General features: G+C 42.6%; 2 protein-coding genes across 11 annotated transcripts in view; one reads left to right on the forward strand and one right to left on the reverse strand.

Annotated features, from left to right (window-relative positions):
* MASP2 (MBL associated serine protease 2) lies at positions 1-18855 on the forward strand. Of its 4 annotated transcripts, XM_080563722.1 has the most exons (12): positions 22-300; positions 582-801; positions 2678-2855; positions 3105-3236; positions 9119-9315; positions 9876-10023; positions 10580-10698; positions 11782-11860; positions 12539-12676; positions 13151-13225; positions 14498-14573; positions 15581-18855. In XM_080563722.1, the coding sequence occupies exons 1-12, from the start codon at positions 224-226 to the stop codon at positions 15624-15626; spliced, it is 1485 nt and encodes a 494-aa protein (XP_080419848.1). In that variant the 5' UTR covers positions 22-223; the 3' UTR covers positions 15627-18855. The 4 variants fall into 4 exon arrangements, 3 of the variants coding, with proteins under 3 accessions (XP_080419846.1, XP_080419848.1, XP_080419847.1); XM_080563720.1 differs by having other exon boundaries at positions 1-300; positions 14498-18855; XR_013941313.1 differs by lacking the exon at positions 15581-18855 and having other exon boundaries at positions 32-300; positions 11810-11860; positions 14498-14833.
* TARDBP (TAR DNA binding protein) overlaps positions 17612-19881 on the reverse strand; it is a 10544-nt gene continuing 8274 nt past the window's right edge. For 6 of the 7 annotated variants that reach the window (XM_080563723.1, XM_080563727.1, XM_080563725.1 and 3 more), the window contains one exon: positions 17612-19542. In XM_080563723.1, the coding sequence (XP_080419849.1) occupies positions 19012-19542 (531 nt within the window). In that variant the 3' untranslated portion in view covers positions 17612-19011. The remainder of the gene's footprint in view (positions 19543-19881) is intronic. The other variant, XR_013941319.1, reaches the window with a different exon arrangement.

Consider the following 19881-nt stretch of genomic DNA (forward strand, 5'->3'; position numbering starts at 1 on the left):
GCTCCCTCCGGGAGCCTGCAGCACTCCTAATCCTGCCGTTCCTCTGCTGGCTGCCTCTGCCTGTCATTGACGGAGGCCTCATGCACTGAAATAAGCCTGGTTTTCAGCAATTGCTGTTCTCAGAACTCAGCAGGCTGGAGGGGGGTGGAAGGGAGATAAACATCAGAGTTCAACATCCAGACAAACACAGCAGAGCACACACAATAAATACATCCGCCCCCAAATGCAAATACATCAGAAGAGGTTCCTGCCCCAGGGCTCGGAGCAGAGCAGGCTCAGGCAGGAGAGCAACAGGATGAGGTGAGTGCAGTCGCAGGGACCTTCCCAGCTCCTCTGGCCACCTGGCTCTGTGCAGGCCTTGCAAGGCAAGAGCGTGATTGTGATCTGCAGTGCGGCCCCACTGGTACCTCCTGATTCCTTCCACTGTCAAGTGAGAGGGGTGTCTGCCATGAACGTTTCAGCTAGCGCTGGGATATCTATGATCTGGTACCAAGATCAGCAGCTTGGATGCGTGGCAGTCGGGGTGTGAGCTGAGCTGACACTCACTCTTTCTGCCTTTATTTCTGTTCCTTTTGAGGCAGGCTGCTTCTCTTGCTAGCTGTGCTTTACGGTGGAGTAACCAGCAGCATCGTGCTGCAGAAAATGTACGGGAGGATCACATCTCCTGACTTTCCAAATACCTACCCCAATCACAAGGAGAGAATCTGGAATATTACTGTCCCCAAGGGATATTCCATCCGCATCTACTTCACCCACTTCAACCTGGAGCTGTCCTACCTGTGTGAATACGATTATGTGAAGGTATGTGTAGGCCACGTACATTCTTTTAAACTGTCTGTGTGTGATCCTGGGCATATGCAGAACCAATATAACTGTTGTAAGCATTTGGTTCTAGTATGCTAGTGAAGTTCAGGCTCAGCTGATTTGTAAATGATGTATTTACTGGGGCCCATGGGACCAGGAAGTAGGACTGATTGTCATATTGGAATATTTGAAACCTAATTTTTTTGTGCTCAGAAAACTCTGATGTTTCCCTTTTTCGAAGCAAAAAGTTTGAGATGTTGCCCAGAACAACATTCGAGCTTCATTTTCCAAAGCCACAGTGTATGTTTTACGTTAACATGTAGTACTTTACACAGCGTATAATGGGAGACGTAGAAGTTTAAGTGATAGTCTAAACAAGATACTGTCAGCTTGTCCAAACATGCACTTGCAACACTCGCTGTTGTGCTTTAGCTAGTTAATGTGAGAAACAACCTCGGGAAGAGAAACAGAGATACTGGCTTCGGGAAGTGTTTGGGTGATGAGCAGTGTCCCTGAAAGGTCTGTACTCCATGTGCTAGCATGTGCTGCAGTTAGGTAACCCGGCTGCTCATTTAAGGCCATCCTACCGCTGCCCCATTTCGTTGTTTGGATAGACCTGATATGCATCAGAGAGGGAGCTATATGCACAGGGAGCGTGCAAAACCTGTGCACTGACAGCGCTTCAGAATCTGATGGAACCAGATCAGGCAGCCTTCTTGCTGTTTAAGAGGATCTCATTTCTATGGTTTTATATTCTTTGTGCCCAAAGAAGGGCAAAAAAGCTGGTGAGGGGTCTAGAGAACAAGGCTTAGGAGTAGTGGCTGAGGGAGCTGAGGTTGTTTAGCCTGGAGAAGAGGAGGCTCACGGGAGACCTTACTGTACTTCACAGTTACCTTAACGGAGGTTGTGGCAAGGTGGGGATCGGTCTCTTTTCTCAAGCACCAAGTGATAAGATGAGGGGAAATGGCCTCAAGTTGTACCAGGGGAAGTTTAGGTTGGATATTAGGAGAAATATCCTTACTGAAAGGGCTGTGTGGCATTGGAACAGGCTGCCCAGGGAAGTGGTTGAGTCACCATCCCTGAAGGTCTTCAAGAAATGTGTTGATGGAGAGCTTAGTAGCATGGTTTAGTGGTGGACTTGTCAGTACTAGGTTAAAGGTTGGACTAGATGACCTTAGAGGTCTTTTCCAACCCGAATGATTCTGTGATTCTATACGGCAGGTTGCTCCCATTCCCCAAATCTGTGCTGTTCTTCTTGTAGTTTTTTTTTGGGCAGGACAGAGTACTCATTTCTGGTAGTCTGTAGTGCATGCAATTTTATCACTGCCGTGGACCACATGACCCCCACATATCAGAACATTTATCTTGTATTAAAAACACAAGACAAATGAGGAGCTGGAACTGTAATAAGTGAATCACAGAACACATGAGTCACTGGCTTAAAGAGACCTTTTGTTACACATTTGAATTTGTCAGTGTATGAAACCTTTTTACCCCAGTTATCTCTAGCTTTGGCCTCAGTCAGGTCTCCTACACACAAAGATTTGACTGTCATTGAGAGCGCAAAGTTAACAAGAGCATTATGTACAATAAGCAAAGCGTGGTGCTGATAGCCCAGGATGGCCTCACAGCTTTGTGTGGGCCTCTGAAAAGAAAAAGGGAGATAAAAGTGTAGGCTTAAGTCACAGAGAATAGGGGAAATCCTCTTATGTGTCACTGGATCTGGATTAACCTCCAGAAGCACCTTTTGAGAGCATCCAAGTCTAGAAATGTCCTGAAGCACTCCTCACATACCATTAAACACACGCTGTACAAGCAGGTTGGGAAGAGCAAAGCTCTGTGATCGCCTGGTAGATTTGTCTGTGTTTTTCAGCTGAGCTCTGGTGGGAAGACCTTGGCTACACTATGTGGAAAGGACAGCACAGACACCGAGGAGGCTCCGGGCAACAAGACATACCTCTCCACTGACAACACCCTCACAGTGATGTTTCGGTCCGACTACTCCAATGAGAAGCCATTCACAGGCTTTGAGGCCTTCTATGCTGCTGAAGGTAAGAGCCCAGCCCCTCTTGTAGCTGGAAGAGACACAGCTGCGGTGGGCTTGGTGCTTCCCTGGGCTCTCACAGACTGTGGCTCCTGGTGTTAGGTGAGAGAAGGCAGTCTCATTGCATGGAGAGAGAAGCAGAAGGGCACAGACACCAAAGACAAGCAAACCACCCTCATAAAAGCAGGGGTTAGAGCAAGACCGAGTGCTGTTAAAGGGTGTTGGTTGCCTAATTGTTTTGTGTTTCACCCATTAGATGTCGATGAGTGCAAAGAGCTGTTTGATGGTGAGCCCCTCTGCAATCATCACTGTCACAACTACGTGGGGGGCTACTATTGCAGCTGTCGGATTGGCTACACGCTGCATGAAAACAAGAGGACGTGCACAGGTGAGCCCTTGCAGGTCAAGAGAGACTTTCCTAGCTACAACATCCACCTAAATTTAGTTACAGCACTGGCATCAAGATCAAGGCTGCTTTTTTTGGTTTTGTTTTTAACATCTCCTATGGGATGCTCCTCCTGGAGCAGCTGAAAGGAGGTGTAGGGTCTTAGTCAGGTCTGTGAGTAGAGACCGTGCTTTGCAGAGTGCCTGTGGGCTCATTGCAGCCATTAGGGCCTGCAATATTGTGTTGCAGTAAAATGGTGCAGTGGCAGTTGGCAGGTCCAGAAGAGAAGACAACGGCTGACGTGGTGTGAAGGTAACTCGCTTTGGCTACTCCGTAGTCAGCATCCACCCCTGTTCAGCTTTAGATAGGTTGAAAGGAGAAGCAACAAATTCATCTTCTGCTGCCCACTACAGACACTTCCAGGCTTCATGGCTGCCAGTGCAGCCAGCCCTGCAACACCCGAGTTTATCGTGCTGTCTGGGTACTGAGATACCGAGTGTTCTGGACCTGAGTTAGTGGATGTGTTGGAAAAGCTAACGAGTTGCCAAGTCTAATGGAGAAGGAGTTTGCTTACTGTCCCTGGAGGGACCCAGGCTGAGAAGCAGCACAGTCCACCTATCACTGACAACAGATACAATCATCCACTCAGTAAATGAGAGGCAAGGCCAGGCACAAAGCTCTTCTTCAGAAGGGCATACAGCATGAGGTTTACCTAGCTGACTCCTGCCTGGCTGTGCTGTTCAGTGCTCAACTGGGGAAAGCTTATCTGTTGGCAGGCGGCGAAGTGTCTGAATCAGCACAGCGATCGGCTCCTCTGGATTCACTTTGTCTGCAGTGGAACGTGTGCCTACACACAGTATCACATTCAGCCTTGGTGCGTGCAGCTTTGCCCACCTGGAGCTGAATCCTGTCTGGAGAGAACCAGCACGCATAACTGCTCACAACATACTGTCATAGGTGGGAAGATAGTTTCTTTGTGCTTCCTAGGGCTGAAATGCAGAGCTGGGTGTAACTTAGAGTGCTTACGGCAACTTAGACATTTCACTTCCCAACTCTAGCCCATTGCAAACCCTCTCCAGCCATGGCTGCCTGGGTCTGATTCGAGATTCAAACTCTTCATATCTCCAGTGTATTAAAACAGACCTATCCGTTGTTCGGCCTCTCCTTCCTAAAGTGATGGCTTTTAGCAGAAGTCTATCAACAATACGGAAGGGCTGGGCTACCGTGCATTGCTGATGGGTGGAGGCATGCGCATAGGGAGTTACTGTGGTGCAGCCGATGTGCTGGAACTTGTTTGCATTTCAGAGGCCTTTACATGCAAGTGCTGCAGCCATTCCAGCCCCTGGGCTGGGCTGGGAAGCAAAGGTCTCTACTGATTGCCTTCATGACATGAGGGCAAAAGCTGCCCCTTTGATTTTTGGTTCCCGTCTGGGCGGGCTGATATTGACAGGCTCTTTTTTTTCTGCTTTATTTTCCAGCGTGAGATAATTAAGCTTCTCCTCGCTTAGGCAGAGATGGAGACAGATGTGCTGGGAAGAGCTGGTGTGCCCTCCCCCATGCCCTGCCTGTTGCAGTCTGACCAAGGGCCGCAGGCTTCTCTTGCTTGGTGACTTGTATGTCTCATTTCCTTGCCTTTCAGACCTGCTTCCTGCAGCCAATAAAGAGGCCATTCCATGTTGAAACCTCGTGGCATCCTCTGGGACATTCATTTTCTTGCATTTCCCACGTGTCAGTAGGGAAAGAATGAAGTAGATAATGCAGGGGCTCATAAGAGAGAAGCTGTTGTGAAAGGCCCCTGAGCATCACAGCTGCCTGAAGCCTCTTGAATTTCTTGTCCAGCTCTTGTTGCTTGACCTTACAGAGTTCTCAAACTGCAACAAGAGTAGAACTGCACATGTGTTCCCTACTGTTACTTTTAGGTAAGCTCTTGTCTGCACCCAGACTTGTAGATTGAAACTATTTATATTCAGAGCCCACTCTTGAGAAAGGTTTGAATTTTTTTTCCTGGATCCGAATTTTGTGACTCTGACCATATCTCCTGATGGGAACCCAGTCTTATTGCTGAAATTTGGTCTGGTGAACAAAGCCTCAGAGTTCCTGGAGTTTGGTAAAGTGATGAAAATGTCACCAGGGCAGCTTAGGAGAGGACTCGTGTCTTGCATTCGTACAAGGGAAAGCAACAGTGCCCCCTGCAAAACAGATGCAGCACAAGGAGTGCTCTTCTTCCGTGCAGTTTGCAGCACTGGTTGATAACTGTCTCAGTCCCTCACGGTGCCCCTTACTGCTCCATATCCTTAGTAATTTGTTGTCCCTTTACACTGTACCCTTTTGGGGCAGGGACCATCTTGCAGCATGTTGGAGGAGTGTTGTGCTTGGTTCTTCATCGGTGAGTACAGCTCCCCTTCTCTGTGGAGGAACCAGGATGATAATTGCAAGGAAGAGGTTAACAAGGCAGAGCTGAGCAGCTGAAGGTGAACTGCTGGAAGATGAAACAAGGCTTTGTTGAAAAAGCTCAAGGGATTAAGGATCATTAGTCAATCAGCATTTCTTTATTTCTGCAATTTAGCAGGAGTGCTTTTAATCCTCATTTATGAGCCTTAGTGTTTCCAACCCCCGGCTCTGCTCTTCAGTGCCTGGAGTAAATGGGGAGGAACCCTTTCCCAGGTGAGCATGAGAGGGACTGAGCATCTTGGAGATGAGACACTTGACTCATTTCGGGTCACTGCATTTTCAGGCTTCTGTGTGATCTTGAGCAAGGCACTCAATTTGACCATCCACCTGCAAAACAAGAGGCAACGTCACTGCCCCGACTTACCTGAAGATGCGTAGTAAGTGTCACAGAGGGTAGATGCTGCAGGGGACTGCTTGGTGGTGGACTGGTTGTGCAAGTGATTGCCAAGAGGCTGCTTTATGGTCACAGCGAATTTGTGATCAAAGCAGCTTGAGTTTTTGTCATGGCTCAGTGACACAATTTATGATCCACTTTTCATTAGAGACCTAATGAGCCAATGACAATGGGCTTGCAAGTTTTGAGGAGGTCATTTTTCAGAGTTCAAGCCTCTGGCAAACAGCTCACTGCGGTTCTAATAAAAATACGACCTGAGCATAATTGAGTACTCTCTGGACAGCTTTAAAGGTTGGACTGAGAAGTCAAGGGACAGCATTTCTTCTGGGAGATGTTCAAAAATTATTTGATCCTTTTTGTGCTGGCTAGTTTATGACTTTGTTGCTTGCAGACTTACGAAAAAAAAAAATACTGCCCTGACAAAGGGAACTCCCAGCAGCCACAGCCAGGAAATAATAAGAAGAAAAGAAAGGTGCAGTCCAAGCCTCTCCATCTTCAAGCTGTGAATTTCTTTGGGCTAGCACAGAGTATCTTCTGTTGGGTCAGCTAGTTTGGGCTGCTCACGTGAACTCAAGTCAAGAGAGCTTATTGGTGATGACTAAAAATTTTCCAAACAATATTGTGAAAATCTCCCATCAAAATCAGTAAACTGAATTTAAGGGAGAAAGATGAAACAAAGAGTGGAGAATTATTAGTCTGTATCTTTCCCCTTCTTTAGTCCTCGAAAACAAGGTGAAGAGACCCATTTTCTGACTTACTGGGATATTAATGGTGCACTGGTCTTATTACTTGTACCTTTGTATTCCTTCTTTACGCAACAGATCCCATGCCCAGGCAAAAATGGTTTTGTAGGTAATAGGAAGGGATTCTGATGCAGAACTAGAAGCAGATTTCAGATTTTACCTTCTTAATGATTTCAGTGGGGAGTTAGGGGTGTAAAGATAGTACTCATTATGTTGTGGTTTGTATGTTTAGGATAAGACTTCACACTGAGTCTTTTTACGCACTTAAGGATTTATATTTTATCTCTTCCTATAATTGCCTCCAGACTACTCCTTTCGGGGCTGTAGAACAGCAATAGATATTATCAACATAAGGAAATTTCAGTTCTTAAAAGAGAAGCGGATTTTTTTTCCACTGACATATCTGTGAACTGTAGACTGCTAGAGCTGAATATCAAGTAGGTTTTGGGGTGTTTCTTAGTCTGGGTTTGCAGCAGGTGGAAAGAAGCATTATAGCAGGACCTTAAACCTGGGAAGAGGCAGTGAACTCTGTGTGTCCCTGGCAGTTATCGTAAGTAGCACCTGCAGCAGCATGGCAGAGGATGCTGGAAAACATTCTTTATTCTCATATAGCCATGAAATGCCTCTGTAGTTTGAGGCAGAATCAGTGGAATTACAGAAACGTGCATTTAGCTGAGAAGAATGAGATAATAACAATTAAGAAAAAAACCCACTTGCTGATAATTCTCTACAAGTACAGCATGAAAGGAAAAGATTTAATTCCCATTGTAGCTCAACTGATTTCTTCTGGTGCAGAACAGTGTGCTGTTAGGCTAGATGCAGAGGCAGCCAGAACCTCCATGTGAATTAGTTAAGCTTTCTCTGCTTCTTTGGATTAAGAGGGGCATTTCAAACAGGATTTAAAAATTAGGAGACTGCTCAGTTTCCACAGGATAGGCCTTTATATGTATTCATTGACCATTTTTCTCTGTGTCTTTGTGAATTGTGTTTGAAAACCTAAGACAATAACTTCGGAGTACAGCACACACAGATGCTCAGTCACTGTGATGATGGAAAGGTTTATGTCAAATAAAAGCAGTTGCTCATAACTTTCTGGGAAGATGGACAGAGAAAGATTGTTCTAAAATTGCAGCTTGTGCTAAAAGAAACACAAGGTACCCAAGTGCATCATTACTTGTGGTATTGTTGTGTTAAGAGTCACACAAACATAAAGAGATAATCCTTCTACCTGTTCCTGCTTTCTTTTCCAAGTAAACACATACCAAATACTTCCTATAGCAGCAAGCAGTGCTGTTGCGTAGATTATAGGGTCGAAGCAGGTTTCATTCTCTGAAGTAAAAAGAGCTTAGAATCCCGGCTAATGAAATCCGCAGTTAGTTAAGGGACAGTAACATTCATTTTCTCATTCAAAATTCAATCCTTTTCCATTAAAATTACAACCTTAAACTGCATGGTCTATTTTAGATGATAATCTGTAAATAAGGACTGGCTAATGGCATTTTTGTTGATGGAAGTTAGCGCAGTGTATTTGAGGATACAATTCAAAGTCAAACAATTTCCCTCTTACAATTAATTCAGCATCACAGTGGTGCAAAAATATGCCGGTGTTATCAGCCGGTCCAGCATTCCTCATCAATTAAAGGATTGCTCATACAGCTCTTGCAGCACATCATAAAGCCTTTGTTCCCAGCTGATCAAAGCAGCACTTCACAGTGATCAGATGCTGTCAACAAGCAGAGATCCTCAGGGCACTTGTGGCTGTTCCTTCTTGCTTCTCTTCAGCAGGGAGCATTTGTGGCTCCAATTGTGTCAGCAAGAGGCACAGCTGGTTTTGCTCAGAGAATACAATTACATTCTAAATGTCTGGCAACAAAGGCATTAAAAAGAAAGAGCTGCATTCAGAGGCTTCTGGAATCGAGGAGCTGATAGCTGTCCTAGCACTCTGCACACTCTGGTGTAGCAGACGAGCTACAAATTTAACACCTTGGAAGGTTTCTGATGAGCTTCCAGCCAGCACACTTCAGACCACCAGCCCTGTGGCTGTTTAAGTGGTGCTCCCGCTGATGTCCTTCCCCACACTGCTTCGAAGGTAGGAGTGCAGGATAATGCTCGTGCTGTAGGCCTACCCCAACAGAGAGGGGGCAGCTTTCTCAGTGGTTGACAAATGCCTGCTGGTGGAATGCGTGACTCTTGTTTCACTTCATAGGTAGTGTAGGAAAAGATCCACAACTGTTCCTCAGTATGGCTCGACTGAGTTAATGCAACTGTGTGATCACTTTCTGTTAATTTTTTTCTAGCCCCGTGTCAGAACCACGTTTTTACTGAAAGAACCGGAGAGATCTCCAGCCCTGACTATCCGGCACCTTATCCCCCACTCAGCACCTGCAGCTACAACATCCAGGTAGAAGATGGCTTCCTGATCACACTGGAATTCGTGGAGACCTTTGATGTGGAGACACACCCAGAGGTGTTGTGCCCCTATGATGTCCTTAAGGTAAGGTGAGGCTGTCTCACAGCCTTTGTGAGACAGGCCCAGCTCTTTTACTCCATCTTCCTCAGTGTGTCTTGCTCTGTCCATTTCAAGTTTTGTCTCTCTGTGTCTCTCCTCATTCATTTTTCTTCTCATCCCTTCAGTTTTGTTGTTCTGTTCTTTCAGCATCTTTCTTCTTTGGGAAATTCATCCAAAACACAAATGCAAGTTCAAATGTCTGTGATGACTTCAAAGATTTTGGATCATCACAACTTCTGCCCTCATCACAGACCAGTGATGGCAGGGAACTCAGTTAAATTTTTTCCATCCAGTTTGCTTATTTATAAAATGGATCCAATAATCACTTCCCAGGAATTCTGTAGCATTTAGGATGCTTGGAGAAAAGGCACTCTGTGAGTTACTGGAGTGGCGAGCCATCGCTCTAACCACCTGCCTTTCTTTTGTATGCTTTGCAAGAAAGGGCTATTAAGGTTCAGGGAGTCATTGTATTAAAATCATTTTGATCTTCAATAAGCCTCATGGGGGAAGGAGTAAAGACAGTTTGTTTACCTTCTCCTTTTTAGATTAAAACACCCAAAAAGCAATTTGGCCCATTCTGTGGGAAGACTTTGCCTGCAAAAATTGAGACACAAACTAGTGCTGTGAATATTACTTTCATAACTGATGTCTCGGGAGCACACACTGGATGGAAGATGAAGTACATGGCAGCAGGTGCGTAAGAGACCTCTGTGCAGTTCTCAAGTCCAAACTACTTTGGGATCTTCATTCTGGAAAGGCGTGAATAGTGCCTAAATAATCATGTTTTGAAGCAGTAGTTTCATACTTAGTTTTTGGTAGTGTATCTGTTGAACAACGTATCTACGAAGTAGTTTACTTCTGAAGTAAAGTTTTAAGAGAATCCCAGAATTCCTGCTGGTCTTACAGTTAACCTCTAGTTTAAGCATATGATTTTATTTTAAGAAATAGGTTTCCCAACTGATGAAGAGTTAAGAGATGTGTGTGTAGGCAACACGTACTGGGCTAACCCTGTCAGCATAGCCTGCCTCTGGAAGGTTGCTGCACACCTTTGATGTGAGAGCATCACAGTCAGTTCACAGTTTTTTCCCTCTGTTCTCAGTAATTGTAAGTCCGTGTCTGTGTGAGTGAAACAGTGCAGAGAAAGGGCAGAGAGAGCGTTGGCATCGTCCCCCCACGCTCCCCATGAGCCTTGAGCGGTAAATAGCAAAACCACGTTAAGGGGAATACTGTGTTCTCTGGTTCGCTGCAGGTTTGCCATGCCCCAGTCCTGAAGCACCACCTCATGGTCACATAGCACCGGTGCAAGCGCAGTACACTCAGGGCGACCGCTACGCTCTCTCTTGTGACATCGGATACGTGCTGCTTGAAGTAGGTGAACCACGGCACTCAGCCCTATTGGACTTAATTTCTTTGGGGTTAAACGTGTAGAAATGCCTTTTTTCATTAACAATTTCTGTTGCTCACATACTACAGTTACGAGGCATATTCAGTACGCTGAATTTGTTAGCAATTGTCCTTTCTTTGATATGCTCCCCGAAGACCCGTGTTTCTGTGTTTGCCTGTGTGCATGTTTGCCGATGTTGTTTGAACACTGCTGCTTAGAGATTTGCATCTAATTATGTTGGAAGAATAGAATGATTTTACAAAAGATTTCATGAGAGCAACGCAGTGAGAATTTCTTGTTGTCTTTCATTTGTTATTTCATCTCTCCAGGGAAGTTAAAACTAGGATACTTCGTCATTCCTGCTGAATGCAGCATTTCACACTTGGTTCTTAATAGCATTGTGCTTCCCAGCAGGCACTTCTGGAAGATGCTCTAGGCCGTGTATGCGTACAGCAAAATTTTACAATCACTGTTAAGTGGCTGTGTTTTAGGGAAGCACACAGACTTCAACAATTATTTTACAATCTGTCTGGTTTGGTAGTTCCACAAATTTACTGTTTACTTAGAAACAGAACACAGCTAAACTGATACGCCAGTTAGTGCTCATCAGGAAATGGATAAGAAATATGGATGCGTGTGGAAATAGATAAACACAGGCTATGTTCCGTGTTGTCCTTGAAATGCACTGACTGGTTCTGTGTGTTGTCATTACTGGAGACAAGGCAGCTATAAGTGGTAGAACTGCTACCTACAGCAAATGCCAATGAGCCTCAAATTTCTAGATAGGGTAACTATCCCTCTCATTAACAGCCATCCACTCTGGGCTTTATTAGCACATTGAAGAAATTAACGAGGTTGGTGTAGGAATGACTTACTTTTCTCATTCAGAAAGTAGTGCAGCAAAGCAGTAGTAAAGACATTTTAAACAAATAAAAATCTAGTTACTGTGTTTTTGCCTTATGAGTGAGCAAAGAAATGTGTAACTGGTGCTGTGTTTTCTCTAATTAACACTGTTAATTTGATGTGAAAGTAATATGACCTTTTATTTCCATTCACGCTTCTTGGAGAATGAAAATGTTGTGATGTCTTTTATAGCGGAATGCCAAAAGAATGCTTCTTGGAACAAACCAATGGCAAAGTGCATCAGTAAGTCAGTGCTAATATTTGTGAATTGGAAAATGTCTGTGTAAATATTTGTTATAAGAAATAACAGAAGAAATACATTTCTTCTGCTTGGTAACCATCCCCTTTCTTGTCAAACTGCATTTCGTATTTGTAAGTTAGATGATGTTTCTGTTTCTACCATTCTTTAAAATCTCTGAAAAATAATGGTGGTTATTTCAAAATAAATAAATAAGATAGTCCTTGAAATACCTGCACTGTCTTCCAACAATTTTATATAACAACATCAATTTTAAGCATTATCATTGGAGAAAAACAACTAAAGTACTTGTACTCATAGAGATGTATCTTTATTTTAGTATGTATTCCTTAGTAGATGCATTAGTTTTTTTCTGCATATGTTGTACATTGTGAGAGCTGCACAGTCACAGCTAGTCTCATACACGGGGGTGCAGATTTTCTGTGAGGAAACCCCAGCCTCCCAGTACTCAACCATGGTGCTACTAACGTGTGTCTTCCTGCCTAATTTGAGCACAGAACCTTCACTAGGATTTCTGTTCCTGGATATCTTGAGGAAAGCGGCCTTGTACCATTTCCTGAAGATCACAGTTGAAATCTGGCTTGGTTAGGTTGACGTTGAGCCTACTGGCTTTTGTTTTGTTTTGTTTTTGGTTTAATATATATGTTTTTGAATTGCTTTAGTTGTTGACTGTGGTCAGCCTGAGGAGATGGACAACGGTGCCTTTACATACCTTACGGGGCCTGAGAAGACCACCTACAATGCTGAAATTCAGTACCACTGTGAAACCCCCTTCTACATCATGAAGGCTAACAGTAACGGTAGGTCATGAACGTCAGCTTCAGAATGGTTCCTGGTTCTCTTGGCATGAAGAGCGAATGCACCTGACTTACATAGACGTACCTGTAAAAGTCAGCAGGACCTTTCCAAAACATGGTGTAAAGGCTGAAAACTTTGGGAAACGTTTTTTGCCTCTTTAAGGACTTGTACGTAGGCATACTGCAATGTCCCCAGGTGGGCTCAATTCAGTAACAGTTGGGAGCTTAACACATTTTTATCATTCCCCAGTTAGCGGCATTACATGCCTGCCTGGTAGTAAAGGCTTCAGGAGTATTAGATCCTGAGAACAGCCAGAGGGGAAGTACATGATGCAGTCACTTTCTGATGAGTGCAGTAAACTTGAAGGAGCCCTAAAACATGATGACACTCTACAGACATTGTCAGACACTTCTGTATTGCTTGAGAACTATGCCCAGCTATTTTATTCACTCGGTTTTATTTGCTCTGAGATGCAGGTAAATATATATGCAGTGACGACGGATTCTGGAAGAACTCCAAAGGAGAAATAACACTGCCCGTCTGTGAACCAGGTAATGTACTGATGTATTAACATTGTTGGAATTAGCAGTTACAGAAGAATCATAAAGCTGTCAGCTAGCACTTAACTGCTGTTACACAGCCAGGCTTTGTTATAGAGACGCAACTGTACATAGGTCCACGCTGAAGGAAGCAGCTTGTTTTTGAGGTAACAATTCTAAGTGCATCGCATTGGAACTCAAAAATTCCCGTGACGAGGCTCAACTCTATCCTAAATTCCTAACCTCTAGCCTAGTGACCTACAGATGCTGGGCTCTAACGAAGTTACTCAGCTAAGCTTTTCTGTTGTTCATGTACCCAGCTAGGTGACAGATGTCATAACACACATATCTTATGGTTTAAATACCTTTAAGTTGATGAGGCACTTCGTTTTAGAATGTTCGTTTCAAAAATCAGACTACCATCTTTATGTCACTCTGATTTTCCAAAACAGCAAGTGCGATAATAGCTGTTCAACAGGGAGGAACAATAAACTAAATGTTCCAATAATGACATAGTGTGACTGGCACTCCTAATAGTTATACACACTGACCTTATATTTTTCTGTAAAATTGTTCACTGTTTTTAACAAAGCTTGGTCTTACCTGAGGGTCTCTATTGCTGCTGGCATTGGAGATTAACGCCAGAAACTCTGTAGTTCAGTTCCCCTTAAAGAGAGTAAAAAGCTGAAGCATTTACTCCAGTTCCATTCTCAAGAATGCAGTTTCATAACTAAATAAATTCTTGTTTTTCAGTTGCTTGGAATTGTTTCTGATGGGAAAATTGAACCGGTCTCCAGAATTATTTGAGAGGGGGAGAAAGCCACTGAATACCCTTAATGCAGAATATGTTTTGTTTGTTTGTTTTTAGATGCTCAAACTGCTAAATTAGTTACTCTGTAAAATTACTCAACATACGAGAATGAGTTTTCGGAGAAACATTTTACAATATAAAAGCCTAATTGTTCTTATCTTTTAGATTAGAATGTCCATATATTCCAATTACCTTAATTTACATTTAGAACAAATGCATTGAGATCTCTACGCCCAAATTCTTAAGCAAAACTGTCTCTCTTGATTATAGAACTTTTCCAAAGGCTGTATGTTCTACTGACTAATGAAAATTGTACGCTAAATCAAATATTCATTTGGAAGCAATTTTACCATTCAGAACAATCTAGGAATTACATTTAGAATCATTAACTTAATTTTACCCATACCAGCATAATGAATCAATGTCCACATCTTTAAATGTTAACATTTATTGCTGCATTCTTGTTTTTGCAGTTTGTGGAATGCGGAGAAGTGGAACTCTGGAACGCATATACGGAGGAAGGAGAGCCAAGCCTGGAGAATTTCCCTGGCAAGTGATGTTAATTACTGAGCACGGAGGTTTAGGAGGTGGTTCGCTTCTGTACGACAGCTGGGTTTTAACAGCTGCTCACGTTGTAGTTGGGCAGAGAAACCCCTCAGCTTTGAGGATTAAACTAGGGATTTTGAACAAACGTTCAGATCACTATGAAGAAACCTGGGCAGAAAAAATTTTTATTCACGAAGGTTACAAAAATGATCCTGTTGATTTTGACAATGATATTGCATTGATTAAACTGAAACATAAAGTCCCAATCAGTACCAATATTACACCCATTTGTTTACCAGGAAAAGAAGAAAGATTTCAAATGAAAGCAAATTACATGGTAGCTGTATCAGGTTGGGGAAGGACTGAGACTAGGAGTTCTTCCGTTGTACTGCTGTACACTGAATTGATAGTTATCAGTCAGAAAGAGTGTACAGATGCATATGCAAATAAATCATTTAATGGAAAACCTCTTGTGGTAACAGAAAACATGCTGTGTGCTGGAGCTGAGGGAGGGGGCAGAGATGCATGTAGTGGGGACAGTGGAGGACCACTGGTGTTCTTAGATGCTCAGACCAAAAAATGGTTTGTTGTTGGCATTGTGTCCTGGGCTTTAGACTGTGCTGTTTCAGGGCAGTATGGGGTCTATACAAGAGTAACCAATTACATCCCTTGGATTGAAAGCACTATTTCAAATAATTCTTAGTAGACTGTTATATGAAGTCATACCAGCTCTTCACTGTTAGTTGGATTACAGTTCTAGCTAGAGTATTTAAATACTTGAAACACCACTAAACCTTTAAATGTTTAACTTTGTCATTGAGCTTAACTTTTGTTCATATATTATATAAAAACAAGCACTCGAATATCCAAACACAATTTTCACCTTTGTACTTTCTTAAGGGCTGTTAAAAGATCTTTAGGTCTATGACAGTTTTGTAATTTCAAGAAACTTGAGACTTGTGTTGCTATTTAAAGATACCGTTAACAAAATTTTGTTTTCTTTCAAATAGCATTGTGGATTCTTGTAGGACTGCAGCATTACCAACTAGCATTTGAACGAACACACAGCCAGTGAAATCATGCGGAGCATCAAGGTACTTTAAACCACCCCCCAGTGTACACGGGTAGCTGAAGGATCCCGGTTGTACCAGCAGCCCCCAAGTTGGAGAACACTTGTACAGTGCTCTCCGCTTCAGAGAAACCTCACAGGCTCTGTAATAACTGCCCTATTAAGCATAGGTACAGCTGTACAACTCTTGCCTTAAAGGGCTTCCTGCTGTCAGCTGCAAAACCTGTTTCTCTGAACACAGCTTTATATAAAGCTAAGCTTTCACCTTTGAACATATAATTTCAGTACAGCATCAGCTGACAAGATTGTCAGAACTAAGTGGAAGCAGTTCCACATTTTCTACAGTAACTGTTTTTACTAAGTGTGTACAAATGGCGTATCCCCTTACACTTATCTAAGATTCCTGTTTCTTTTATACCACATTCTTTTGTTAGTTATATTATAGAAAATGAAATACTGAAAATTAAATCTCTTTAAAAAAAAGACTCCAAACACTTCAATATAATAGCAATAGCATTTTATTTACTTACTTATAAATACTAGAGTATGCAAAGCAGTTAGAAAATATTACTAAAACTTGAAAATTCTTCTAAAACTATCAGAGATTTTGTTTGAGGGTCAGGGAAGGCAAAAATTATTAGCAAAGACTCAATGCTGCCAACCCGTCTGCTAAAACCTAGGACTGGACTTAAACAAGTTAAACAAAATTAAAGCCATGCTAATTACAAAAACTTACCATACAGTTCCTTGCAGGGCTGTCACAGTTAGTCTTTGGAGGTCCAAGAATACCATTTTTAAGTGTTACTCAGCAGAAGTAGCTGGTAATAGTGCAAGTGCTAAAATGCAAAATTCACAATGGTACAGAGTTTGGAGATTATTCTGACTTAGGTGCAGGAAAAAAAAGATCTAAGCAACTTTTTGCAGTGGGATATGAACAACAAGCACGGGACTAATTTTCAGCCTGAGTGTTTGCCAACCCCCCCTTTAAAATGTATATTGAGACCTAGATGATTTAGTACTGCAATTCAAGTGGAAAACTAACAGTAGTGCAGTTTGATCAACTGTTTAGATGGTCTTTTATTCACAAACCTCAGTATAATATTCAGTAATTGAGATATAACTTGAAAAGTTAAAGAGATTAAAAACCTGAGTAAATCTATACTCAGAACTTGCATAGCCACAGCGCAGTAGTACAGTGTATAAGAATATGGATCAAGCTTCAGTGGGCTTCAAGTGCAAGTAGGTTAAATAATTCCTCAAGCTCCTGCCGCCCATGGAAATAATTTTCCAACAACTTCCCCTGAAACATCCTGCTCTTTGTTAAAAAGCTGCTTGTTTGCGCTTTTGCACTTGTAGTAAACATTGTTTTCCAGATAAGACTTCTGACAAAATCCACATACATTCAACTAATGCTTTATTCAGCTGGAAAGTCTTTTCTGTGACTAGTTTTAAAAATGAATTTAGAGCTTGCTTTTGAGCTAGAAGTGTTGCAGAACCCTACTTCCTATCAAGTGGACTGGTTTAAAAATACAGGTTAAAAGCCTACATCCCCAAAGGAGATGCCGTGGACGGAAATACAGCTGACAGTGTTTGTTCCCCCCCATCACACTTCTGATGAACCCCCCCCCCAACTCCAACTCCTGAAAAAATAAGTAACTTTCCTTGGTATAGATGCAATCTGGAGGGAACTGCTTACCATTCTAGGTGCAGACACCCAAACTTGTGGGAACTGGATTTTAGATATATACGCATCACTGAACAATGCAAAAATACAATGGCTTAAGGTTGGGTGTCAGGTATCGATACATGATGAGCGGTGGCTCCGTTTGACTTGTCAACTTTTAGAGCATGCTTATCTGAAACAAACCGAATTACTGCAAAAAAAGACTTTACAGAAGTTCATCTCAAAAGGGTAAAATTAATTAACCGCTATGAATTCTTTGCATTCAGGGCTGCAAAACAAAGACACATATTACTTAAATCAGTTTTATTTAAGAATTTCCTACAGTGACAAATCTTATAAAAAGCATCCAAACACGAAACTGCAGCAAACAGCATTCTTATGGATATCTTACACAGTGGAGCTTCCACCCTGAAGAGGCACACTGAGCTCGCTAGTGATCTCTGCTGCATGAGCTACTGCAAAGCACACCACAAGCTCAATGTTCTCATCGCAAACCCCATCATCTTCAATTCACATTACCACACTTACAAATCATTAACAGAAAAAAAACACACACCATACAGCATTCACAGCAGTTGACATAAGGGAAAAAAAATACAAATATTCGTTTCACATAAACACATTCAACTAATTGATTAACTAGGTATAAAACCCACTTAAAGTCTTCCACATATGGATGTCCTTTGAATGCAATAAACACTCGTACTTTATTTGCTATCATTGCTCTCTGCACACTCTCTCACCAAAGCCACAGGATTGAGAGACATCTCGCCAAGTAAAATAAAATCCCATAATGCACCACCAGGTCTCTGCATGCGCTCTCTCCTTTATCTCGCACATACCAGCCCTCTCATGCCTCGGCACCACCATCAATCCCACACAAGGTTTCAAAAGTTCAAACAGCCTTCTGGTTCCATCTCACAGCCTTGCGTTCATAGCGTTGATACGACTCCATGAAATAAAGAGTAGCGGATAAAAATGGAACACCCACCGTCTAAGACGCAGCATGTGCAGTGTGATGAAGTATTCTTGGATGAGAAAGCATGTAGACAGAAGTATTCCTAAGGCAGAATATTTACAGCACTGCTTTCAATGAAGTGCTTCTTCCATACACATTTGAAATGAGATGAACTGCGGAGATTAAATGAAGCCTTCATATCGTACTTTAGTATGGAGGGGAGACAGTGTTAAAAAAAACAAAAACAACAAAACAACCAACAAACAAAACAGAAAAACGACACTGTGTTCTCCAGTTGGGGCACTTGGAGATTCTTATGGTGGGAGCAAATTAAAAACAAGAGGGAGAGAATGCTGTTTCTGACCAATGGTTTCCATTTTGAACATGCAAAGAATTCAGGTAGCCAGGAAACAAGGGATAAAGTACTACAGGAGAAACCTTTCCTATTGATTGTAGTGTTAGTTTACCTATCAGGCAAACAGCAGTCCACTTCCAAACATTCAGTATTCCAACAAGTTAAGTAACAAAACTTATAAAATTCCTTTTACCTTTCTTCTTCTTTTTTTTTTTTTTTTTACAAAAGAAAAATGTCAAAAATACTGCTGAATATACTGCACATTGAACAAACTGATTTGGAAAACTTTAGTATATATGTAATTTACAGTATACTTACCATGAGTTAGAAAAATTTGACTTCCCACCATAGAGTCAGTATCAGAGCCCACTGCGTCTACATTCCCCAGCCTGACGATTTGGAATCCATGCTTGAACCAAAGCCTCCGTTAAACCCACTGCTGGAGCCCGCGTTCGAGGCTGAGCCCCAGCCTATTGCTGCTCCCGAGTTGGAACCACCGTAAGAGTTATTTCCTGAACTAAACCCCTGGTTCTGCTCCCGCTGCATGTTGCCTTGAGGCTGGTTGTTTCCCGACGGCCCTGACTGGTTCTGCTGGCTGGCCAGCATGCCCATCATTCCCCAGCTGCTCTGCAGGGCTGCCTGCGCTGCTGCCATCATGGCAGGGTTGATGCTAAAGGCTCCGAAGTTCATTCCCCCACCCATGTTACTGCCCTGGTTGTTACCCAGCCCTCCCCCGCCTCCCCTGCTGTTGCCAAACCCCCCCTGATTCCCAAAGCCTCCGGGATTACCACCAAATCTTCCACCTCTCTCTAACTGTCTATTGCTATTGTGCTTAGGTTCAGCATTGGATATATGTACGCTGATTCCTTTAATGATCAAGTCCTCTCCACAAAGAGACTGGGCAACCTATAAGAAATAAGGGATTAATTAAATATAGGTTATTCTTTTTTATTTTAAAAATTATTAGCAGTATAAGACAAGAAGAAGCCCACAAGATTCTGAGCAGATATTTAACCTGCAAAAGAAGTGTATGTATACTTAATCCAATTGAGGTGTTTTATCTTCACACTTGCTACTGCACTAAGTGCAGAGTAGAATCAGTCTGTATGAAAGCATCTGAGTAACCCTACGTATTTCAGTAGATCAAGTCAAGCCAATTCCACTGGAATTTGCAAGACAGTGGACAAAGGCTTCATATGACATTCCAGAAATATGAGACTATCAACCTGAAACACAGGTTGCCTA

This window comes from Anser brachyrhynchus (genome assembly GCF_964034855.1).
Source record: "Anser brachyrhynchus genome assembly, chromosome: 21".
In the NCBI taxonomy this organism is placed as follows: domain Eukaryota; kingdom Metazoa; phylum Chordata; class Aves; order Anseriformes; family Anatidae; genus Anser; species Anser brachyrhynchus.